At 40.2% G+C, this 24,935-nt stretch overlaps 1 protein-coding gene across 1 annotated transcript; it reads right to left on the bottom strand.

Annotated features, from left to right (window-relative positions):
- Nucleotides 1-2,918: 2,918 nt before the first annotated feature.
- On the bottom strand, nt 2,919-24,507 carry mapk14b (mitogen-activated protein kinase 14b). The gene is given in 15 exon segments (XM_061687786.1): nt 2,919-4,165; nt 4,260-4,433; nt 5,574-5,652; nt 6,048-6,127; nt 8,213-8,284; nt 9,137-9,251; nt 9,605-9,652; nt 9,835-9,864; nt 10,908-11,019; nt 11,662-11,720; nt 16,431-16,560; nt 24,064-24,212; nt 24,215-24,301; nt 24,303-24,452; nt 24,454-24,507. Coding segments are annotated over 15 exon segments (1,407 nt in total). The 3' UTR covers nt 2,919-4,097.
- Between the last annotated feature and the right edge of the window lie 428 nt (nt 24,508-24,935).

The raw sequence follows: 24,935 nt of genomic DNA, 5'->3' as shown, positions 1-24,935 counted from the left end.
GTCATGTGCGTAAGCAAGAAGTATTTCCCTGTTTGGGTTTGTTAGTAATTCATGTGTTGACACAACCGGTTTGAAAGTATAGCATTTATAAACGTCCCACGTCGTTGCCTATTTTAGGGTTTGTGTCTTTCCAATGCAGCTAAAGATAAAAGTAAAACAATGGATATTTGAAAATACATTTACGTCACAAATCACTTTACTCGTGTTATCTAGGTTATGGCATTTATTATTAGGCATTTACGCACAAAAACCCACATAAGTTATTTCTTCAATTAGGACTATTGTTTGTACCGTTGTATTTCATGTAAGCCATTCACATAGTATAAAATGTAAAAAGTCCGCCCAAGACGGATGATGGAATTCTGTAAAATATGATCTTTTGCTGGTTATTTTCAGAAGTCATATTTTTAATCTTAATGAGTAATCAGGTTTACATGCAGACCTTTTCTCTTATTGATTGAAACATGCTGATGCTTTAAACACAAACCATTGATATTTATTCAAACTGAGATCTACTCTTATGTAGTTACCTTTGAAAAATTCTGAAAAAAAAGAAAGTGATGATAAGTAAATATAGTACAGCTGTTGAGTCCAAGTGAAGAACCTCATCATGAAATGTGACTGATGTCAAAATATGACTTGGTGACTAACAAACTTTATTTTCTTATCACATGGGGCACTTCAGCAAATCACCAGATCAACAAATATTTTGCATGGTCAGGCTCTCACATGAGGTGTTTTGGAGACAAAGTTAGAGAGAGCAGACTTGGGTGGTTTGGCCACGTCCAGAGGAGGGTGAGTGAGTATATTGGTAGGAGGAGGAGGTGGAGGGAGCTGCCGAGCAAGAGAACTGGAGGGAGACCAAAGAGATGGTTGATCGATGCAGTGAGGGAAGACATGAGGCCAGTTGATGTCAGAAAGGAGGATGCAGGAGATAGGCTCTCACATTAGGTGAGTACATGGTAACATTGGTAATAGTTTTCTGATGAACTATTTCTTTATATTTCCATCTGTATAATCCTTTTTGAAAAGCTTGAACTTGTGAATGGGCTTATGGGAATGTAAGGTGTGTGGAAAATCATTATCAAGGAGGTTCATATGGCTCACTTAGACATGGCAGGCTGAAATATGGTCTTCATGAAAACAAGTTGCGACATTTCTGCCCATATTCTAAATTGTTGATGCATGTTTAGACTATGGAATAGTCTTTTGAATCTTATTATGTCATACTCATAAAACTCAAACATCTTCAGAATCAACTGACTTATCTATATTTTAATTGTCAAGAACATGTCTGGTCAGGTCCCTCAAGGTAACATACACTTCTGTAATGTAAATTTCCGCCAAGGGAGGAAGATATGATCAAGGTCAAACTATACTATCATCTCTGTCATGTTTTTAGACATAAAGTTCTGAGATCTTGAGTACTCCTGTTTGTGCAATTTAAAGACACTTGCTTCATGAAAAGAAACCATAATTTAAACTCTGGAATGTATCTTCACTAGATACATAAAACAACTTGTTTCTAATACGTTTTATAATAGAAAACGAGCCAGACAAATGGGTTTTGTTTTACCGGGTGGTGATTATGTGTAAAACATGAAAATATACTTGAAACTCTCGCATGTATCTTCACTTGTTACCTAAAACAATTTGTTTCTAATACGTGTCAATATTTTATAATAGAAAATAGAATAGAAACGAGACACCCATCTTCCTAACAGAGTGTAGATAGTTGGATGAATCCCAAAAAGGCTTGTTTTCGAAAAACGAAAACATGTCTAGGCATATTTTTTGATAAGAACCTCGGAAACTCCCACACTAAATACAAAACTGACATGTTCATGGTTTAGATGTATTAATGTTCATCACATAATGCTTTACACCTGCACTTGTTTTTGATAAGAGCCTCGAAAATGAGATGTCCTTGAAAAACGAAAACATGTCTAGACATGTTTTCTCCCCGGAAACTCCAACACACAACCCATTGGTCAGAGAAAACACGTTCTTGGCTAAATACTATTTTTTTCAGATCTTCTAACATCTCAGACACGCCATGTCACGTGTACAAGTCATGTGAGTATCCCCATTCTTTGCCAATGCTGTGACCTCTGGGCATGACCCCTAACATCTCAGACACTCCATGTGATGTGCACAAGTCACGTGATGACCTCATTCCTTGCAGCTGCCTTGCCAAAAGCCATGGGACGCACCATTGACGCGGGATGGGGACTATATTCACAGGTATGATCACAAATGACCTTTTTGGGTGCCCGTATGACACCAAATGATTTCCTTTATTCCTACAGGTGTCCCCGAACATGATGGCATGCGGGAAAAATGCCAGAGAACATGATCTCACTTTGTTTTTGCCGGATGGGACGTCATTTTGTTTTGCCGGATGTGACGTAATTGCGCTGGCAGCGTACCAAGTGGTGACATCATAGGCAATAAATCATTTTGTCATTATCCCTAGGTAACGTCAGCGGACACTTGCACTGGCACGCTGCCAGGTGGTGACGCCATAGGCCATCCATCATTTTGACAGAAGCGGGATATTAATACTCTCTGTTGACCTTACTGAACAGGTTAGCAGTATCCTATTACATCAATGTCTTCAAAATATGAAGCTTCAGCATCCAGTGAGTAAATACATATTTGGATACTATGAACACTTGCCCCTTATATTATTCAAATAAATGACAAGATGTGGTTCAGTCATTGAAAAAAAAAAAGACCAAATAAATATCACAATTGTCTGTTCAAATCAAGATTCGAACAGACAAATATCACATTTGAAAAAGGCCTATATGAAAACAAGTATTTGCCAATGAAACAATGAAGTCAGCATGTGTCTAAATGTGGCCTCCTAAAATAGCCTAAGAAAACTGCAAAAAAAAAAAGGTTTTTTTGGGGGGGGGGGGGGGGGGGGGGTAAATGACCTCAATCTGATAATTCTCAATGATTTCTATTGACATTGTCTGACAATAGAATATGTTTGAATGCAGTACATTCTGGCAACACAATAATAAACGTGCTAATGAAACAATGGAATTGTCTTAATTTCCCCATTGGGACAAAGTGTAACTGCAGTCATCACAGACTGAGATTAGCAGATGATACATTTGGTTTCTGGTAAAAGATCGCTCTCCATAAATAATGAACTGAACCGTAACTTTTTTTTTTTTTTTTTTTTTTTTTTACAAATAACATTCTTTAACATCAATATACAAAACATCAAAACATGAGAAAAGATCATAAATAGACACCCTAACATCCATAAAACATTCAACAAACACTTGTGATTTATAAACGCAATATGATTAAAGGACAAAGTCCGCTCATGTTGTGATGGATGACATTAAAAATCTCAAGACATGCCACACGATCATGGTCCTGAAGGATGTGAGAGGATGCTTAAACATTGTACAGTAACTAAAGTGCTAACAGGACATACATTGGGAAGAAGCGAAAAACATGTATAGGAAACGAACATCTCAGAAATGTAAAGAGGAGCAGCATTGAAAGACTTTGTATCAAAGTATAAAAACAAAGCCTTAATTGCACTCCAGAAATAGGTGGGTATGTTACATATACTGTAGAGAATATGCTGTATTTATTAAATAGCATCTCTTTTTATGCCACATGACACAATTCATACTGTGAGTCCAATATGGTTACTGGCCTGGCTGAAGTATTTTCTTATACAAACACTGCTTTTGTTGTCATTCTAAAACATTTCTATGTCCAAAAATATACAATTTGAAAGTGGAACAGGATACATTTTATATCTCCTTAAAATGTTTCAATCCCACTTGTGTATTAAGTATTATTTTGATTATCAAAGATAAATTACTCCAATTTGCTCAGAATATAAAGACTGCAATGCTAGTTGCCAATCTCACTCAATTATTAGTTTGTATAGAAACTAACAAAACAAGAGAGAAACACAAAGTCAAGTTTCGTCCCTGAAAATTACCCCCCAGAGATTGAAATATGGCAGGCACTTGAACATTGTGGTGTTGAGGGTGTATGAAGTTTTTTTTTTTTTTTTTTTAGTGTGTTTCTGCTTAAGGGTGGAGGCCTCCTCCTCCTCTTCACGATTCCATCTCATCCCTGTCGAACAATGGCGGCTCAAAGCTGATCACCTCCTCGAAAGTTAACCCTATTGGAAAGGACAGGGAGGGAGAAGAAGCTCAAATGAAATCCAAGTTCTGTTATGAGCCTGCCCTGCCCCCATCCAAAATGTGCCTACTTACTCTTCCACTCCTCAATTTCCAGCTCACGGCTTTCAAAGCTCTGGTCGTAAGGTTCCGCTTCGGGCTCGTCAGCTGGATCGTGGTACTGAGCAAAGTAAGGGTGAGCCAACGCCTCTGACGCCGTTATCCTTTTGTCCGTGTCCAGCACCAACATTTTCTCCAGCAGGTCCACAGCTAGAGCGCAGGTGTCAATGTTCTACGTGAAAACTATAGATTTGCATCACACCACCACCCTTTTCGCAACCTATCTATGCCCCAGCTGTTGATTAAAACATGGCTGATTGAGTGGACTCATACAGGTCCCCGAGAGTTCAACTGGGGAAAGTACATTCAAAACCTTTTTTTTTTTGGGTGAATGTTGATTAAATAGATATGTTAGCGTAACTTCAGTAATGGCTTATAATTTGGTTTCACATTTTTATTTCCTAATTATAACAACATATACAATATATACACAACTAGAATCCTGTCCCATACCTGAGCGAAACTATAAACTGGTTTGTGTACACGAGAGGCCAGAGCAGCAGATTTGACTAATCCACAAACGTAAGATGCTGGTAAAAGATGCCGTTTAAGGCACTTTTTTTTTTTTTTTTTTTTGTCCTGTACGTGTTGTCTGTCATAACCAGACGTTGGTAGTAACGAGCGACATTTACTCTGTTACTGAAGCAACTTTTTGGATAAATTATAGTTGTCAGAATAGTTTTAATACAACATACTTTTTACTTCTACTTTTGAGTATTTTTGGTAAGAAGAAAGACTACTTTTACTCCATTACATTGAGTAACATTACGCTTCCTACTCATTCTTATCTGCAGGTATTTATTGTTACTTGTGCAATCTTTTTTATTTAGTCATAGAGACCTATGTCAACAATTCAACATAACTACTAGTAACCTTTGACTCAATTTAAACAATAAAATGGAGCCAGGCAGTCACATGACCGCAGCCTCCGCGCTGCGACCCCACACAGAAGCAAAGTTTTTAAAGTGATTCATTTACCATTTACCTGAAACATGGCAGAAATCTCAATTTATAAAGTCAATTTATAAATTTAAGTCAATTTATAAAAATAAAGTGACACTGTTGGGCAATAACTGAAGTTGTACATTATTTTCTATTTTTTTTTCCTATTTGAGGTTTGTGCTCTGAATAAAGAATATCAGACGTTATTGACAAGTTATTCACTACTTGAGTAGGTCTTTTACCAAGCACTTACTTACTCAATTCATTGTTTGTAGGACTAAAGACCACTAGAGGGACTCAGTGAGCGAGGAGAAGTGTGAGTGATGATTTTTAAAAAGGCCCACTTACCAAGAGGGTTGGCACCGATGAATACATCTGCAAAGTTTCTCTTGGGCATGTGGGTAAGTGAGTTTATATAGTTCCTTGCCTGTAAGTGAAAATTAAAAATAGTCCAGTCACTTTATGAGGTAAAAATCTGCATTGTTATTGTTGAAAATTCAGTGCATCATTGTGTTTCTTTCCTTTACGACATGCTTCCAAGTACGTGCATTTGTTTTGGTTGGAGTTTTAAACACCCAGTTGTCACATGTTAACAAGCTCAAGACTGGCAAAGTACTCAATGGCTTTGACAATTGCGGTGAGACAGAGAGGAAACAGGGAATCAGTGAAGTGAGAGCAGAGGGCTTGTTTGCAGATAATGCACAGTGAATGGTAGGGAACAGTTTTGCATTATGCATCGGTGTCTATTTATTTGGCTTAGATGTAAAGTGGGTGTTTCATAGCGTCTCCAGCTGGGGCAGTTTGGGAAGTCAGAGGTCTCACCTCATGGCTGGGCATCCTGCTTATTAGGGAGGCTGGGGGGGTCCCCGTCAGACGCATTATCTGCTGCAGCTGGTTTATATCTACAGTTTCTGAGTTAAGGGGCATCATATCAGAGAGGTCAAAGAGCACAGGCACATAGTTTGTGCATGAGGAAGGAACAAACAGGGTGAAAATGAACATGAAAGAAGGTATGTTAAGAGAGCTTGTAGCTCATCACTGCCCCCATACTTTTAGTACATGCTAAAATAGAAGTGTGTAACAAGCAGAAGCAAAAAAAAAAAAAACAACTATTCGAAGAGAAAAGCAGAAGCAACACGAGGAATGAAGAGCAGACAAATCTTGGATGCTTGACACTCACAGACTCTGAGGAGATTTTCATTGAGAGCTCAGGCCCTGGGGTTCCGACGAGCAGCATTATAAGCTTCAACTGATCAATGTCTATCATACTGACGTGAAGGAAAATTGAAAACTGGGGGGTTGGGGGCGGTCTAGGACGACGGGTGAGCGGTGCAGTGATCGACCCTTTTGGATAATTCTTTATCATTTTTACATAAAAGCATACACAACTGTGTTTCAACAATTCCAAATAGAAAAAAAGAAACTCAAGTGTGCTTGAGTACATGTATAAAAAAAATTATCACGCAATAACAAGCTTCTGCACACCAATTACATCTATCTTAACTTGCATCAGCACTAAATTCTACATTTCTAAAAATGCCCACACCTGCATAAGCCTGAATTCTCTCAGCAAGATTTGTGCATCATTGTATATTTTGAAAAATGTTAGAAAACACACAAATACGCATCTGAAATTCAGGGCTTGGGGGATCCTTCTCTGCACAACAAAAAGTTGTTTTTGCAAATTCCTGCTAACAAAGAAACCTTGACCCACACATTTGCTTGCAGCATACAAACATACAGTACATGCAAGAAATGTTAGAATGAGGCCCAATCAATGACCCACCTGCCTTGTCTTAACTATTACAAAGTTGTAACTAAATGCACACAATACCTTGGAACTCAATCACTTGTAAATATGTTTATATATACGGTATATCACACACTTACGTACATACACACTCCCTTAAATTAGACAACCCTTTGCAGCTACAATGGCTTCCAGTCTTCATGAGATTTTCTCTTGGAATTTTTGTACTTTCATCCAGAAGAACATTTGTGAGATCAGACACCACCGATCTTGGCTCACAATCTCCATTCTAGTTGATGCCAAAGGAGTTTGATGGATCCTTCCACACCAAGCTCATCCAATAACGTTCCTTGCTCTGTGGACTGGAGCACAGTCAAGGGCCTTCACCAACTCTTTCTAAAGTCTAAAACGACTTCAAAAACTCAGGACACAAACTCAAGGCCCGGGGCCAGATCCAGCCCACCACATCATTTTATGTGGCCGGTGAAAGTAAATTGTGTCAACTTGTATGATTCTTGCTAAAATCTGTACCAACATTTCAAATTGTTTTATGTAATAAATAATGACACATTGCGTACATTTTTTTGGTACTAAACCTCTTTTTGCAGTCACTTGACCAATAGTGGAACAAACTATTATTGTTGAATTCTGATTTCAAAACTAATTATCCATCAATTTGTTGTGTATACGTAATAATATGATAAGGCTGTTAATTGACATGGTTTGACAGTCATAACTGCCCTCTGAGGGGAACCGTAACTACAATGTTGCCCATCACAAAAAATTTGTTTGACACTCTATAGCCTATTTAGTGAGGGGACGCACTCGACTACAGAGCATCCATTAAAGAGGAAGCACTACTGATTAATACTATGGTTTATACTTACAAGTAGTATGCTGTTTACTGTCTTCTGCGTGTCTGTATCACAGCACCGTTACACTTGGCTGGTGTGCATTGAATGCTTGGTGGGAGGGGAAACAGGAAGGTGCACTGTATAACAGAGACAACAGTAGGCAGCGCTGAGTCATAGACCGCAGGGGACTCCATCTATCTCACCAACAGACGCATGCACACAGAGGTCTGCTGGGGGGCACTCATGAGAAGATGATTTACACACTCGCAGTTTGGCATGTCTCTACTTATGACGATTGCATACATATTAAGTTCATACTCAGTGTGCACTAATCGACAACCTTCTCCTACTCAAGAAGCTGATCGAGTAGAGTGGAAGGATACGGTCTGTGCCAGGGAACAGCGTTCGTCCGGTGAGGAGTTCAGCCATGATGCAGCCCACCGACCAGATGTCCACTAAAACATGGTAGCAGTAAAACAACAATCAATGGTTTTGACAATGGCAACATGTCAGCTTCATATTCAGAACAACTGCTCCAAGAGTTACGCAATCTTGGCAACATCCGATACAGACACATAGTGAACCTCTGAAAATTTATTTCTTTTTTTATACAGAGACAATTGTTTTCTTGTAGAATCGCTTTAATTTTAGCAGTGTAATCCTATAGAAAACTAATACTTACAAGCATTGAAAAGTGTTGAAAACTACATTGTATGCTAAAACCAAATTTGACCTTACGGATTTATCAAAAAAGCTTCTGCAACAATTAGCCCCGCCCAAAAAAAATGCCATCATACCAAATTAATTAATAAGCTACATATTATTTGTATAGATAAGCCCCACTTGTCTGGAATGCAATGCATCTACAGCGTGAAGCTTTTGTTTCGGCATCAAGTTAAAATTCAAATGCATATATTGAAATGTGTGTTTTTCTGTTAATATAGTATGATTAAGTTTGTGAATGACTACAGCCCAAACAAGACATAGTCCAATTACATGAAAATTAATGATGTAATGAGAAAGTCTCAGCGCCCTTTGCACAATGGTCATTGCACCGGACTATTGCAATATTAGTCGTTCGAACTGCTCTAAGTGCTAGAGGACTCTGCATCTTTTTGCACAATTGTTTTTTGTCAATGTCTTTATGTCCCCAAAGTGTTCTGTAAATTGACTGTTTGTTGTACTAGAGCGGCTCCAACTACCGGAGACAAATTCCTTGTGTGTTTTGGACATACTTGGCAAATAAAGATGATTCTGATTCTGATTCTGAAATAAAGGCACAAAGCGTCACATCTGAGTTTGTGTACCCGTCATGTTGTAGTGCATCCAGTTAAGCATGATCTCTGGGGCTCGGTACCACCGAGTAGCTACGTAGCCAGTCATTTCATCATCCGTATGCCGTGCCAAACCAAAATCCAGGATCTGACGGACCAGAAGAAGGAATGTGAGATAAGGTGTACACAAAAGTGAACACGAACTTTGTGATATGCTACATAACAAAAACATTTCTGTAGAATAAAATGAGATCTACTGCAAGAATTGTATCAAAAATTACACTTTTGTAAAGATATTGGTCAGTTTTGATTGTCACTGCCAAAGGAGTAGTAATATAACAATATGCTTAGTATTGTGGTTGCATTACACTAAAATGTGTTTCTGGTACAGTATTTTTGATTTACTTATGCAGCTGCCTGGAACGGGTGCCTAATTCTGTGGCCAGTAGGCATACACGACAGTATATTATTAACAGTACTTTCTCTTCGGTGGCCACAAACCTTCAACTCACAATCTTCATTTACAGCCAGATTACTGGGCTTCAAATCCTGGGAAGGAGAGAGGATAAATTCAAAAGATGGCAATGATGTGCAACAATCTAAACGAAATTTGATGCTGTGTTTATTGTTTTAAGTCTTTACTCTGGTCAAGCAGTATTGGACATGTATGCATTAAGTGAAATGTGATCTCAATGCATTATAAGCTATTATACAACAGGACCAGTACTTACTCGGTGGATGATGTCTGCAGAATGAATGTACTACAGGGAAAATAATGAGAAAATTAAACTCGCACGCTCCTGAAGTGGATAACATTTTCAATGTGTCATTATTGACATCTGTGTGTTTGACCATGTGCTGCAGTTACACGAGTAGAAGTATTTCCGCTGTAAAATTGTGGAACTTTTAGAAAGGGTTCGGTTGAACTCAGCGAAAACAGCGAGTAAAGGTTTAACTGGCGTTTACTGGAGGCATAAACATGCCAAAAGGTAAGGTCTACTCTCATGGAGAGAGAACTAACGCTTTCTATACCTACCCAAGCAGATTATCTCAACCAAATTGTGAAATAAACTGAAGATCCACAAATGTCCTCCAGCAGCATAAACGAAGATTTATCAATTGTATGTTATCGTTGTTCCATACAACCTAGACTTCCCATTCCCATTCAACATGACATCAGTTTATAACTTGTAAAGGTCTGCTTGGGTTATAATGGTTGCACGATAGAGATGACAATAAACATGCAAAAAGAAAAAAAACAAAAATTCTCATAAATACACCCCTAAAGTCGCACAAAAAATAAAACCGCCAGATTACATGTCATATGGCTCAAGAATTCACTTAAGAGATTTGCTTGGTTGGAATGTACATCCGAATACTAACTGTTTTGTCTTGGTAGAAAGAGGTCTACCTCCCCAAACACATGCAGAAATCCTCCCTTTGCATGTTCATCATTGCATGTCTGCCCTTTTCAAGATATTTTATTTTAGTTTTATTATACAATGTATTGCTAAACATGTATGGAAGAATGTTAAAATGTTACTTAAAAGAGCACCTGTACAATTAAAAGTCCTATAATTGCAACAGTTGGACGCTGGAATCATTTCACTATGGGAATTTGTTTTTGAAATTCAAACAAATTGGAAGCCTCCTAGACCAGATTTTGTGTTTGACAAACTGTAAAGTAGAAAAAAAAAAAATAATAATAATAATAAAAAAAAATCAAATATAAAGCAGTAAGTGATGCTTCTCATTTGCCCAATTGATCATTAGTGTCTGACTACTCAGCGTTACATTGACCAACCTTTAGGCCTCTGAGAATTTGGTATATGAGGAACTGGACGTGGTCATCCGTCAGCTTCTGACACTTGACAATGTTGTTGAGGTCTGCCCCCATTAAATGGGTCACCAAGTAGCTGCAAAACAGAACCAACCACACAGACCTGAAAGAGACTGCCAAGCTTGCTTCTGCCCTGTGTTACAGTGCATTAATTAGTTATTAAAGATCCTTTTAAGCCATCTGTTATCTCCATTGCTCCACCAGTTGACGAGGGAAGCTCATAATTCAATCTTAATTCATGCACTTTAATAGATCGACAATGGGGAATAAAGTTAGGAAAAACTATACACACTGCAGGAAAACAGTGAGATCGTGTATGTGACAACTGCAAGACTATCCGGAGAAGGCTGATTTAAGTGTGCTAACAGTGTCTCTCGTTGACGCATGGCAAAGAGTAGTTAGGGAGCTGGACAAGAAGCCTTTTATGCACTGTGTACTGGAATCGACCTCACGTTTAGCTTTAGTGACCTAGAAGCGCAACAAGCTTCATCTCACATATCCATGACGTCACCCCCACACAGAGACCCTGTACACACTCACTGGAGTAGTCTGCGCACACAGATGCACAGACTGCCAGATGGCTGTTCCCATGGAAACAACTCCAATGTGCAGAGTGCATCTGCTTAACCTACATTCACCTAAAACACCACACCAAGTATCATGCATTTTACTTCAAAGTAGTAAGTTAAAGTGATGAAAGAAAAAAAAACTGACTTACACATCGCTGAACTCTTCTAAGCTTGTTGCAGGTGTGAAAACATCTAAAAGACCGATCACCTGAGAGGAAAAAAAGAGAGGGTAAAGATCATGTTTACACACATTGATATAGAACATATTAGTGTTCTTCAATATCCTGAATTGAATTGCTCAAGGAGGCAGCCACGCCACTGCCTTAGTTTCAAGGACTCACAGAAGCTTGTGTAGTTAGATTAGATTATACTGGTTCACTGTTTTGTTTGTGTGTTCTAATTTATCATTTCAAAAATGGGTCTGGCAAACATAACTGCTATGTCAGGTAGGAACAATTGTTCTTCCTGGGAGAATTATTAAGTGTATTTATTTTTAAGCTTGTGAGGTATGCAAATCAACAGCAGTAAATGTAATGAGACCACGCCAAATAACATACATGTAAAGAACTAACTATGTAAACTTGTCAAATCATCACATTAAAAATAATATGATCATTGTGGTGTACAGCAAAGTTTGTACAAGCACTGCACACAAATCAGAAGTGACAAAAGCACACACACTGGAGGTTACAGTAAAGTCAAGGGATTGCTGTGGCAATGACACCGGTTGTGGCATTACATTTATTACAAAATATCAGTTTTTAATATTTATAATACACACATTAATAAATGGTGTTCCAAAGCATGCCAGGAAAGCATGCAGAACCATGAACCCCTCCCCCTTCAAAACAGAGTGCCATGGATAAATAAATACAGTACAGTATGGTAAAAACCCAGTAGTGCAATAGCTGCACACCGTGAATCCACCCACACATGACACCCACATAGCTGATTGGTAGGCTACGGTCACAACAAACAGTATCTGATTGGTCCAGCCGAGCTTTCCAAACTCAAACCCAGGGAGTCTCCTAGCAACAAGGGGAGGAAAACAGAATGTCTCTCTTATACTCTGTACAACAAAAGGTAATATAACACACTAATGAATTTAGAACACACAGACCCACCCCCCCCAAAAAAAAAACATTGCATGTAATTTTCTATATTATGATGAAACAATATGGCAATATGCAATATCACAAATTACACATGACCTTACTGTGTTCCCTCATATCGTGGCAAGAGGGCAAATGTTTACTCAACTGCAGATAGTCCCACGTGTCTAGTAGTGGATTAATTGAGACACAGCATCTATTACAGTGGACACTGCTATTTGAGGATACACTATATGGATATAACCACCTGTACAGCTTCATTTCTTCTGTAAAAACGTTGTATTATTATTATTCATTTAAAGATTTATTGTGAGATTTTTTTGTTTTCCCTCCAGAACATTTGTGAGGTTAGAGGTGACTGATGTTGGCTCAAAATGCTTGTTCTAGTTCATCCTGTCAAAGTAGTTGATGGGGTTGAGGTCAGGACTCTAAAGTTCTTCCACACTAAACTCATCCATCGACAGGTATACCTCTGTGCACTGTCAGAAGCATAGAATTACCCAAAATATCTTGAATAACCAAATATTTAATCCCAAGGGAACTAGAGGCCCAGACTTACACGTGATTGATCATTGACCTTAATCATTAACTAGGTGTGTGTCACTACTTTAGTCCCTTATTGTAACAGAGCTCCCTAGTTGTTGAGCAAAGCAGACTTAGCTGATCTTAGCAGAAAAGGCGGTGGGTTGCTTGCACAGCAGCTGAACAAGAACATTCATACTGCGCAATGACACAAAGGAAAGTGCTTGTGTAGACACTGGGACTCCTGTTGAAAAGCATATGATGTGTGGCTGTTGACAAGGAGCCTGCACAGACTAGTTTAAATCATGTTTGGCCATGAAACTGCTGCTCTATGGAACCTTCTCACTGCATAAGGAAGTGTGGGTAGTTTTCAATAAGGTTTGGAATGAGCGTCACTACTTTGTCCTTCCTCTTAAACAAGAGCAGGCTAGCAAAAGTGACCCACCTGCACTCCCACTTACTCCTCAGGCTACATGAGAGTGATGATACAAATGCAGTGGATATAGTGTACAAGTGAACACAACACTGTTAAAATGTTTTATCCGATATAACAAATTTTTTTTTTTAGATAAAATAAAAATTCCGTTCTTGGGTGGGGGGTTACAATAAGATGATTGCAACAGTGTGTAGATCTTAAACTTTGTTGAACCACCTCTAGTTTAATATTTTGTCAGGCCAAGATGTTTTTCTTTATAAGAAAAGGCTGATGCAGAAAAAGACTTCACATCACGAGAAGAACACCATCCACAAAGTAAAATATGCTCTTGGTAGCCTCATACTTTATCCTTGTTTTCCTTCCGCTGGAACTGGGGATTAAATGAAGGTGGAGAGAACTATGATACACTGCAGGAATTCGTGGTGTCAGTTGCAAAGATCAACAACAGCTACAGTAGGTTTTAACGGTAGTTCTCCCCCTGGATATAGGCAACCATGGGTGTTGCAATGAAAACTTTCTAGCATGATGAAATTATTTTATTAATTATATCCAGCAAATAACCTATATTTAGAAGGGGATTTCCCTTTAAAAACCTTCCATACTTGATGATCTTAAAATTTCCCCTTCAATGACATCTATACCAGCTACACAAATCTATTGATTGTTTTCTGAGAAGCACATATCCTTTGCCTGGAGTCGTTTGACAAGCTACTATGATTATGTAACATTAAGTGGTCAAAGTGGATGTAGCAACAGCACACAGCACCTAAAAGCATGTGGGCAAATGTCTGCAGGTGATTTATCTATACAACACAATGGTTTTCAAATTTTCTTTTAACATCCTCATAAGGTCACGATGACATGCATCTCCATATGCAGCACACGATCACATTCTTGGAAGCATCTATAACCAATGAGCTTTATTAAGAGGGGTAACCAAAGTGCCATTGTAGTTTTTTCCCCTCATTGTGCATGCAGATAAAACTACAGATCATCAAAATGCCATACATTTGTATTTGTCTTGTAGGTCTACGGTACAGTGGCATATCGTAGAAAAAAATATATATATTTTTGGGAAAATGTATGTCTATAAAGTCACCAAGCTTGAGAGTTCAAACTGCCATCACACGTGATGCACAACAGCCCAGCAAGCATCAAGGAATTTATTTATTTATTTCCGCGTAGACATAGCCCAAACACCACTTCACATTACAGTAATAACACAACATTCCCATTCATATTAAAATTGTACAATTTCTGAGTCTGATTTCTTCCATCCATCCATTTTCTGAGTCGGGTCGCGGGCGTCCTGGAGCCTATCCCAGCTATCGTCGGTCAGGAGGCGGGGTACACCCTGAACTGGTTGCTAACCAATCGCAGGGCACATACAAACAAACAAACAACCATTCGCACTCACATTCACACTTACGGGCAATTTAGAGTTGTCAATTAACCTACCATGCATGCTTTTTTTGGGATGTGGGAGGAAACCGGAATGCCAGGAGCAAACCCACGCAGGCACGGGTAGAACATGCAAACTCAACACGGGCGGGGCCAGGGATTGAACCCAGGTCCTCAGAACTGTGAGGCAGACGATCTAACCATTTATACACCGTGGCGCCTGTCTGATTTATTTTACCAACTATATAATTACTGTATATAGGAATAATTCATTCAATGTGGGTTACTAATTAATATGTAAGAATACTAATACATACAGTATATATCTTAACATAACTTACATAAAGCAAACACACGTGCAACTTAGTTACGAGCTAAGGGGGGAGAACAAAAAGATGAAAAACGTGGTGTCATCAACGGTGCTCGCAGTGGGCTTTCCATTCAAAAAGAGCTTGAGGTATGCTCACGTACTTTTAAAACCAAACGGCTCGCAAGCAGGCAGCAAAATGTTATGTAGCCTAGCAAGCTAGTGCTAGCACTAATGTTTGTATGTAAACATGCCGATTCTGTCGAATCATGTTCCAAATCTTTGGTAAACATTGGTTCGTGCGAGTGAATAAAGGTTGATAACGGCATGCACGGGAGGCGAAGCGCCATTCACAATATGCAATCCTACTGGTTGACGTCAAGATGCGCTGTTGGAGCTTTGTCGTTGATATGTCACACGACACAGAAGATGCTGAATGCTAAAATGCTAGACTTTTCATTTTGGCGTCGTAGGGCTATCATAGGGCCTAATCATTGGTCATAGTTTATGTCACACTACAAGACGTTTTGTCATTGCCAACAAACTATGTCGACCCCGAGCTAGGAAATCGGCCGCAATAACTAATCGGGCCATTATCGGCTAAAATTCTGTAGTGTGATCCAGGTATTAGTTGGTTACTCAGTGAAGAAGTGGGTGGAGGGGTTAAGTTTGGTAATGTGTTTATGCGTCACATACACAGTAATAACTGTTGCCTGCTTGAATTAAAATCCTTTCATGGTCTTGAAGGGCACTCACATGTTTTTTCACACTCTGGGCACAAGTAGAAGCAAGCAGCCGGCCACTGCAAACGCTTGCCGGGCAAGGCCAAGACTGAACGTCAGCAGGATCATGCCGGTGATATCCAGCCCACTGGATGTCAATCCAACGAAACCTAGGGTCGCCATTGGCCCAGCAGTTTATGGGGTGGGATGAGGGCTGTGTCACTTGCAAAAGCCCCTAAAAACGGCTTGATTTTTGCAAGAAAGGAAATAGGGTGTATAAAATGTGATATTCTCTAGATCCTTGACGTATTTCTATGAAAACATGTCAGAGGCATGTTATTTATACTCCTAATAACTGTTTTAAATTGTGGAAGAAAATGCATGTGACTCCTTTAAATGTGGGAGGTCAGCAACTTACATTCTCGTGCTTCATGTGTTTAAGCAGCCGAAGCTCTCTGTAGGTTCTCTTTGCATGGATGATGGATTGGAAAGGTCTGGATAACTTCTTCACTGCTACCTTCAGGCTCGTCTTCACGTCAAACGCTGAACTGTAAGACACACAAAGTAGTAGAAGATTCTAAAATGTTCACTGTAAAAGGTGAATTATATCAACGTCCACAACATTTCCCTGGATTAAACTAAAGTATGTGGGCTGCCTTGTAAACAAAGCGTGTACACAACATAAGACATTGGTTTCCCTTGTTATTAAACCCTGCTGTCAGAACCTGTAACAGATACATGACTGAATCGGCCGTTACTCATTAGCTGCATTGTGTAAAAGCACACAAGTAAAAAAAACATCTAAACATTATTTATTGCAACAACAAAGTAAATTAATCAAATCAATCAATTCTGAACAATAATAAAGAACAACACTCAGCTAGATCGCCGTTGCAAAATGTCTCAGGGTGTTGCCCTGGAGAATAAATGCAGCCAAACTTTTATTACGCAATGCATTGTGGCAGCTCTATTTGGCATTCTATTACTCTTGATTTCCCACACCAAGGATTTTGTTACTTTGTTTGCAAGAACTACTTAATCAGTTCTCTGGAACTTGTGGAGGTGTGGGGCAAAACTACTACATTTTGATGCAGATTAAGATGTGGGATGTTGAATTTATTCTAGCATTTATTATTGTTTCATTAACATCGCAAATTGATGTCTGGGTATGTGTGAGCATCCAACTCCATCTATTTTCTATACCGCTTATCCTCACTAGGGTCACGGGTGTGCTGGAGCCTATCCCAGCTGACTATGGGCGAGAGGTGGGGTACACCCTGGACTGGTCGCCAGCCAATCACAGGGCACATATAGACGAACAACCATTCACACTCACATTCACACCTATGGGAAATTTAGAGTCCTCAATTAACCTACGATGCATGCTTTTGGAATGTGGCAGGAAATTGGAGTACCCAGAGAAAACCCACGCAGGAACGGAGAGAACATGCAAACTCCACACAGGGTGAGGCGAGATTTGAACCAAGTTTCCCAGAATTGTGAGGCAGATGTGATAAACGGGGAGCAGAAGCTTTAGCAGGGATGCCCAGACTTTTCTCTCCCCAGCCACTTCATCCAGCTCTTCCGGGGTATCCAGAGGCGTTCCCAGGCCAGTCGAAGGACGTAGTCTCTCCAGAGTGTCCTGGGTCGTCCCCAGGGAGGCATCCGAATCAGATGGCTCCTCTCGATGCGGAGGAGCAGCGGCTCTACTCTGAGATCCTCCCGGATGACAGCGCTTCTCACCCTCTCTCCAAGGGAGAGCCCGGACACCCTGGGGAGGAAATTCATTTCGGCCGCTTGTATCTGGGATCTTGTTCTAAAGCTACTACCCCCGTGACCCGACCTCGGATAAGCGGTAGAAAATGGATGGATGAATGGATGTGATAAACAGTCGACCACCATGCCGGCCAGCATCGAACTCACTGCAATCAAATATACCCTCATGTACAAATGCAGTTACCTGACCTAACCTAACCTATTCTGCATTTCTCTGTAAACTTCCAAAATAAACACCTGGTCTCCAACTGAGCAAATACCAACCTCTGGCTGTTTGAGGAATTTAGGATTTTGCAGCACATGGGTGGCTATAATAAACTTTGATGTACCTGTATATCAAAATAATAGGTGCTTAGCCTTGATAGGACTGCATTCTGCTCACTGCCTAGTTTACCAAAACACCCTTCATGGCAAGCACATCTGTGAGGTCAGTGCATAAAAATAGCCTTAGCAGTTTTCATCATAACAATAAGAAACATCAAGATCAATGGATCAACTCAAACTCACTAATAGTATAATCGGAAACTTATCTTTTGCATTTTTTAATTGTGGTGAAGATGTTCGCGGAAGTGTGCAACATGCATGGCTGTGAGTACATGGGTCCTTTATCCAGTGTAACTCTATACCTCTTCGTCACAGTGGAGCAAAAACAGAAATGGGTGTGACACAAAGAAAAGTGCAACACAAAATTGAAAGTGAGGCAAATTCTAGTTGTATAGTCGGACTGACAGCAGTCGACGACTTTCAGTCAAATTGATGGGTTTGCCTGCCAAACTAGAAAACCAAGACATTTGACAACAGTGTCAGATGAAGACAATGAGGCGAAAGAGAGGCTGCAAGCCAGATGGGCCTGGCCTGCATTGCCTGTATTAACTGAGAGAATATGGCCCCCTTAAAATAACTCACATTCCTTTTAGGTTGACTAGTTACGCTGCATTACAAATGGTTGATTGCAAAATCTTGTGCAGACTGTGGCGAGACAGACCAAAGCAGGGAGTTGTTCCAGGGAGTGGTTTATCCACATTCAGCCTTGTCCTCTTAACTGCAAACCTACCTGCACTAGTGACCCAGTGTGTAAGTTTAAGGTGACCTGGAAGTTTAATTATATATTCCAGTACATGTTTCAAGGGAAGAGGTGAGTTATTTCCTCTGGTGACACTTCCGATAGAGAGATGTTAACACTTATGAACTTTAGTCGGCATCTTACTATGATGTGTCACTGATGTGAATGATGTTCCTAAACACCCATAAAAACAACATTGAGATAAGCAGTGTTTTTGTTCTTCAGCACGAGCGAGATGATCATACACAACCAGTGGACTCTCTGTCGCAAAGCCTTGCGAAACAACTTGTGTGTCGCCTCTGGGTGGAAAACCCATTCTCGGTAAACACTGCAAACCTGCATGCACAATGTCTTTTTAAAGTGCTGCTGATCTGCAAAATAAACAAGACTGGTCTGAGCAAACAGCATCCAATTAGTCTGTAATAAAAAAAAGAATCCAGTATAATAGCACACAGCGGTCATAAAAATGCAAAAGGAGTGGCACTGTGACATTGGAGACCATTGAACTGAGGCAAGAATGGATAGTTGCAAGCTGAACACATGAGCACAATGGATCATAGTAGTTTCAATAGTGCTATACATCTATATCATGCTTATAGCGTACTAAGTCCAAGTATGAACACGTAATGACGACTTGGACATTTCAAAATGACGTGAATATCCATATTCTCCCCTTGTGCCAAAACCAAACAAAATGAATTTGACAATTGCAACACATTCCAATAAATCTACGACAGGGCGTTGTTTACAATTGTGTGATGTCACTTTCCCTTTTAACATCTTCAATTAGCTTAAGCTTAAGCTTAATTAGCTTAAGAAAAAAATTAGCTTAAGAAAAACTGTTGAAGCTTTGTAAGACGAATTATTTCCCATTCCCACACAATGAATGACTTTGGTTGCGCAAGTGTTCGAGCACTCCGAGGTCTCCGTTGTTCTTCAATAGAAGATAGCTCTGTAGTTTAGGCAAGCCAGGCAACGTGCAGATTGTGGCTTGGCATAGACATGCTTGGACATCCCTGGAAAAGCATGAAAGGGCACTGACACACCCCCATACAATCACAGATGGTGGCTTATGAACTTTGTGGTCCTATTTTTTCCTGTAGCCCAGAGGGCACGGCATCCGTGATTTCCAAAAATAATTTGAAACGGGGACACTTTCCACGACAGTAGTTTTACACTTTGCACCAGCCCATCTCAGGAAGGAGCTGGAAGAGGTGGTGACCAGGATGCGGAGGGTCCAAGAGGATTTTGCATGCTCTTGTCTTAGTTCCGGCAGCGTGCAAGTCCTCAATGGTGGGTAGGGGGGTACCGACAATCTTTTCAGCAGTTTTGATTGACCGTTGCAGTCAGAGTCGGTCCTTTTTTGTAGCAGCACCAAACTAGACTGTGATGGAAGAACACAGGACTGATTCAATGACTGCTGTGTAGAACTGCCTCAACAGCTCCTGTGGCAGGCCGTGCTTCCTCATAAGATTAAAAAATATGTCCTACCAGGAAAAAGAATATTTTTCCTGGTAGGACATATTTAGGTAGTCACATATTTAGGTAGGACATAGTCAATTTTCCTGGTAGGACAGTTTTCCTGGTAGGACAATTTTCCTGGTAGGACAGTTATTTTTCCTGGTAGGACAGTCAATGTGCTGCTTATATTTCGGGAGTTCGTGGTTGAGTTTAGCTGTTAAAGTCCCCGAGATTAATGAGGGGTGAGTCTGGGTGTTTTTTATTTCAATTTCGTTTACTTGTTCACTGAGCGTTAGCAGTGCGGCATTCGTGTTAGCTTGGGGCGGAATGTAAACACCGGCGAGAATGAAAGATGCGAACCCACGAGGAATAGAATGGCTTACAGTTCAAAAACAGCGACTTTAAATGCGGGCTGAGGTCCGTGACGTCCGTACACCATTTTCTGTTGATATAAAAGCATATCCCGGCGCCTTTTCTTTTCCCCTATAACTCCACGCAGTCTGCCTAGTGAAGATGGAAGCCGGGAACCATTCGACGCCATCAGGGACGCGTTCACAAAGCCATGTCTCCGTAAAGCACATGGCAGCGGAACGTCCGAATTCCTTTTTGGTCTTTGTCAGAAGATGAAGTTCGTCCATTTTGTTGGGTAGGGAGCGTAGATTCGCGAGGTGGATCGACAGAAACGCCAATCCGTATCCGGATTCACTTGGATCCCGCCGTGCTTCCCCCTTCGTCGCCTGTCTCCATGCGACATAGACCGCAGTCGCCCCCCCCCGTGAGTAACTCAGGTGAAAAAACTGAGCGGATTTACCTGATTTTTTACCTGATGTTTATAAAGTCTTCCCTTGTGTGAGTCGCATAATGTCTCCAAGGACGAACGAAAAACTCAAAAACATAGACAATAATAGAGCGCACGTAACCGAGGCGTCCACACGGGTAGGCGCCATCTTGGAATCATCAAATGTCATCGAGTGACCTTGAACTTGATTTACAGTACTGAACTTGATTTACCGTATTGATTAAGTGGCCTTGAACTTGATTTACTGTAGATTAGATAATAATCATTCAAAATTGCAATCAGTCTAACAAAGAGATGACACAACCTGCATCAATCCTTCAGTGGAAATTAATGCTTGTTACAAGAGTTTTACCAAACAAATGGATTATTACACCCTTCGCAAAAGGAAATTTTACATTTACCTGCCAAGATACAGTGGAACTGAAGATTTCAAAAACCAACATTTTCATGAAAAATAAGTTTCAAACTAAAACTTTTACTGGGCAAGTGTTTTGATTTTTACTGGGTTTGTGTTATTTTTGTGATGCCACCACTGTACAACTACGTATCGGTGAAGGCAAAGATGAATAGTATAACGACGACGATAGAACTGCAATGTATTTGTGACGCATTAACATGGTACACACATCCCGTCCTGACTGCGCCCTACTATGTGGCAAAAGCGACTAAATCAATATCATTAACAAAAGAACAAAATCTATACCAGTCAGCTCTTTTTAGAAAACTCACATGCACTACATAATTTTTTTTATATATAATTCTATGTTTTATAATGGTGACAGTTTGACGCTGGAACATATTTCAATGATAACTGATTAACAAAGAATTAATAGGCATGAAATGGGAACAAGTCGGAAGGCAATTTGCATCCCAAAACAGATTATGTTCAACTTTGGACATTCCTGTTATGTTAGTCGAAATTTTATACCATAAACTGACAAGTTTACTTCCCATACACGTTAATTTGCGCCAGACTACACTAATAAACTGCAACAAGTGAAAGAATATTATTAAGAATATTTCTGTCTTAGCTTATCTGCGTAACCATGGAAAGAACATTATCAGTAAATTTGCCTTAGCATTATTGGTACCGGTAATATCTGTTTATGACAGGAACTAACAGAACTGGTGTGACAATAATAATAAAAAAATAAAGGTCGAACGCCACACGAAAGACAATTAAACAAGAAGCAGAACAAGTTCTTCCGTGCATCATCAAAGATGTACAGTACACATTCTGTCGAGTTCCACATTCATCAGCCTTTGTCTAGTTTTCTCTTCGCTCAAAAGTCTTTTAACACTCAATGACATTCAGAATATGTTCACCATCGTGTACAATTCCACATCGTCAACCTGATTAAGTTTTATGAAATAAACAAACCTGTGCTAAAACAGGTTACAAAGTCATAAAATAGTGGCATATGATGTCATTGATGACTGATGATTTCATATTCACACGTGCCTTGTGGGTCTGTAAGTAGACTGCACACAGCTGAAAAATGTAGAGTGAGAAAATGGAAGCACTCAGCCCATATTGTAATAGCATTCACAGCAATCGCTCTTTAAGTGCTGTGCTGACAAATTCACAAAGTTCGTAACTTAAAGTTGCATGCAGTCACGATTCACTTACAAGAGCATAAGAACAAATGCAATGATAGTTTATGCTATTGAGGTTTTTCCCTCATACTTGTTGTTACCATATTTACATTCACTACTGTGCAAATATCTGACCACCACTGTTGTTTTAATGGCCACACAGTCATTTTGACATAGAAAAACAGAAACTAGGACAAACACAGAGGCAGTAGCAATTATAATATGTAGGGTTAGATTCTATTTAGGTTCCTGAAACTTTACATAGCAGTGTATGTTATTGGTTATTCAGCGGCCTTGATTATATTTTTTCCCATATTTGTGCTATCCTTTTACAGAAGTTGATTTTTGTCGTGCAGCGTTAGAAATTGTTCTGAGATGCATTTTATTGGATGCTAAAAAAGTGCCAATTTTGCAGCTTTCCCCACACTAGCTCAGCTCTACTTTCAATTTGCAACGATCAGTTTTTCCACTTCAACATAGTACCACGAGAAACTGTTGAAAAGCATGCAAAACTCAACACATCAGTTGGAAGAAGAGGCATGTTCTTTTTTTTTCCCCCTCCACAGCCACGTGTGCTCAAAATTTACAGTGAAGCAGCAATAATAACGCCACTGGACCACCCATGTTGGGTTTTTGGCTTGTACTCCAGTTAAGACAAAAGATAATTACGTGGTCCAGTGGTAGGAAGTAACTTGGCGTTGGGGGCAAATTTAAAGATCATAGAATTGGATAAAAGGGAGCTCAATTTCATTTGCATACCAGACTTAAGTTTTACTGCAAATGGATGTCATTGCTTACACGTTTAGCATAAAAAAGTACACAAATGCACACACAACTATAGAAAGGCTGAGGTGCCATAACAGGATTTAGTGATGACTAAGAGTTGTGTGCCTCACCTCGGGACAGTGAGTCATGAGTGTACTACAAAGAGTGACATCATTCTAGAGTCATCACCATGCTCTCTTTTTCCTGCCTCATATTCAAAGCCCTCGCTGTGCACAAGGGGGCCTACTTTACTTACTGCATACCACGTGACCTTCTGGTGCTCTACAGGCCGGGCTGCACCCAACTGGAAAATGCATAATACATTCAGAGCGCCGATGCAAAGTGTGAGCTTGTGCATACTGGAGCCCTGGGAAACAATCGCAGTGTCCTAAACTGGAATCAGATCTCATAAAGAGGCCGCTCTCAGGCCCAATGAAGCAGCATGCACAGGCACGCAGAATTACCAAGGCGGGCACAAAGCTGCACATTCTGAACTTGGAAGATTCAGGAAACAAACAGGTGTTAAAAGGAAGGGTAACAATGACAACTATGGAATGGCACCGAATGGAAATGCTTGAAGCATCTGCTTACCAAACAGAACCATAGGCACCAGATCCGACGGGAGACAGGTTCTGGTACCGTTTCGGGACCTCCCACATTGTTTTGTTGAGCTCTTGCCGGTAGAAAGTGGGTCTCTCCTGCGACATTCCTGCGGATTTAAGTAGCTCCGAAGCCAGGTGGGGGCAAACAAGGCAGCGCAAACGTGTGCCCTCTCCTCTCCTCTCCTCCCCGTGTGGCACTCACGATAAGGCTGGGTTACTCTTTTCTGATAACTCGACAAAAACAGACGCGGTTCCTGGAGGGAAAAGGACGAGAACTAGGGGCATCCCGTGGTGCAAAATGCGTTCCCAAAAAAGCTCTCTAATGATCCGTGCAACTCCTCGGTGGAGGTAACTTCCTCTTCTAAAGGCGTTTGGGTCAGGTTGGATGAGCTTCGGCTGGATTATTCGCCCTCTTTCGCGTTCTGCTCGGCATGCGGAAACGTGAGCGCGTATTTGTCTTGGTCTCAGCGCGCTCCCGGCAAGGATCTCGCGAGAACTTTGTCGTCATTGCCAAAAGCAAAAAAAGGAGAGTTTATGGGAGCTCCCCTTGGTGGCGGTGCGGAAACTCACCGTCAGTCACCTAGTAATCCTTCGTGAACCTATGAAGAAAATGATTTCACTTCGTCTTATCTTACCCATTTAAGTAGTTAGCGAGCCTGCCGAGAATTTTGTGCTTTTTCTTTTAAACCTTTTATTCCGCTGAGGTATTTTTATTATTTTTTTAATTAGTCCTTCGTGAACCTCTCCAAGGAAACTCTAATCTACACCGATTACATGTATGATGGTAAATGTATCAAATCCTCCCTTAGTTGTACAAATACTGTACTGCGAATTATTTCCCGTCCACATTAATGTTGGATG

Source organism: Phycodurus eques, chromosome 10, assembly GCF_024500275.1.
Source record: "Phycodurus eques isolate BA_2022a chromosome 10, UOR_Pequ_1.1, whole genome shotgun sequence".
Lineage (NCBI taxonomy): Eukaryota > Metazoa > Chordata > Actinopteri > Syngnathiformes > Syngnathidae > Phycodurus > Phycodurus eques.
Note: the sequence above shows the minus strand (reverse complement) of the source record. Positions and strands in the feature narration are given on the sequence as shown.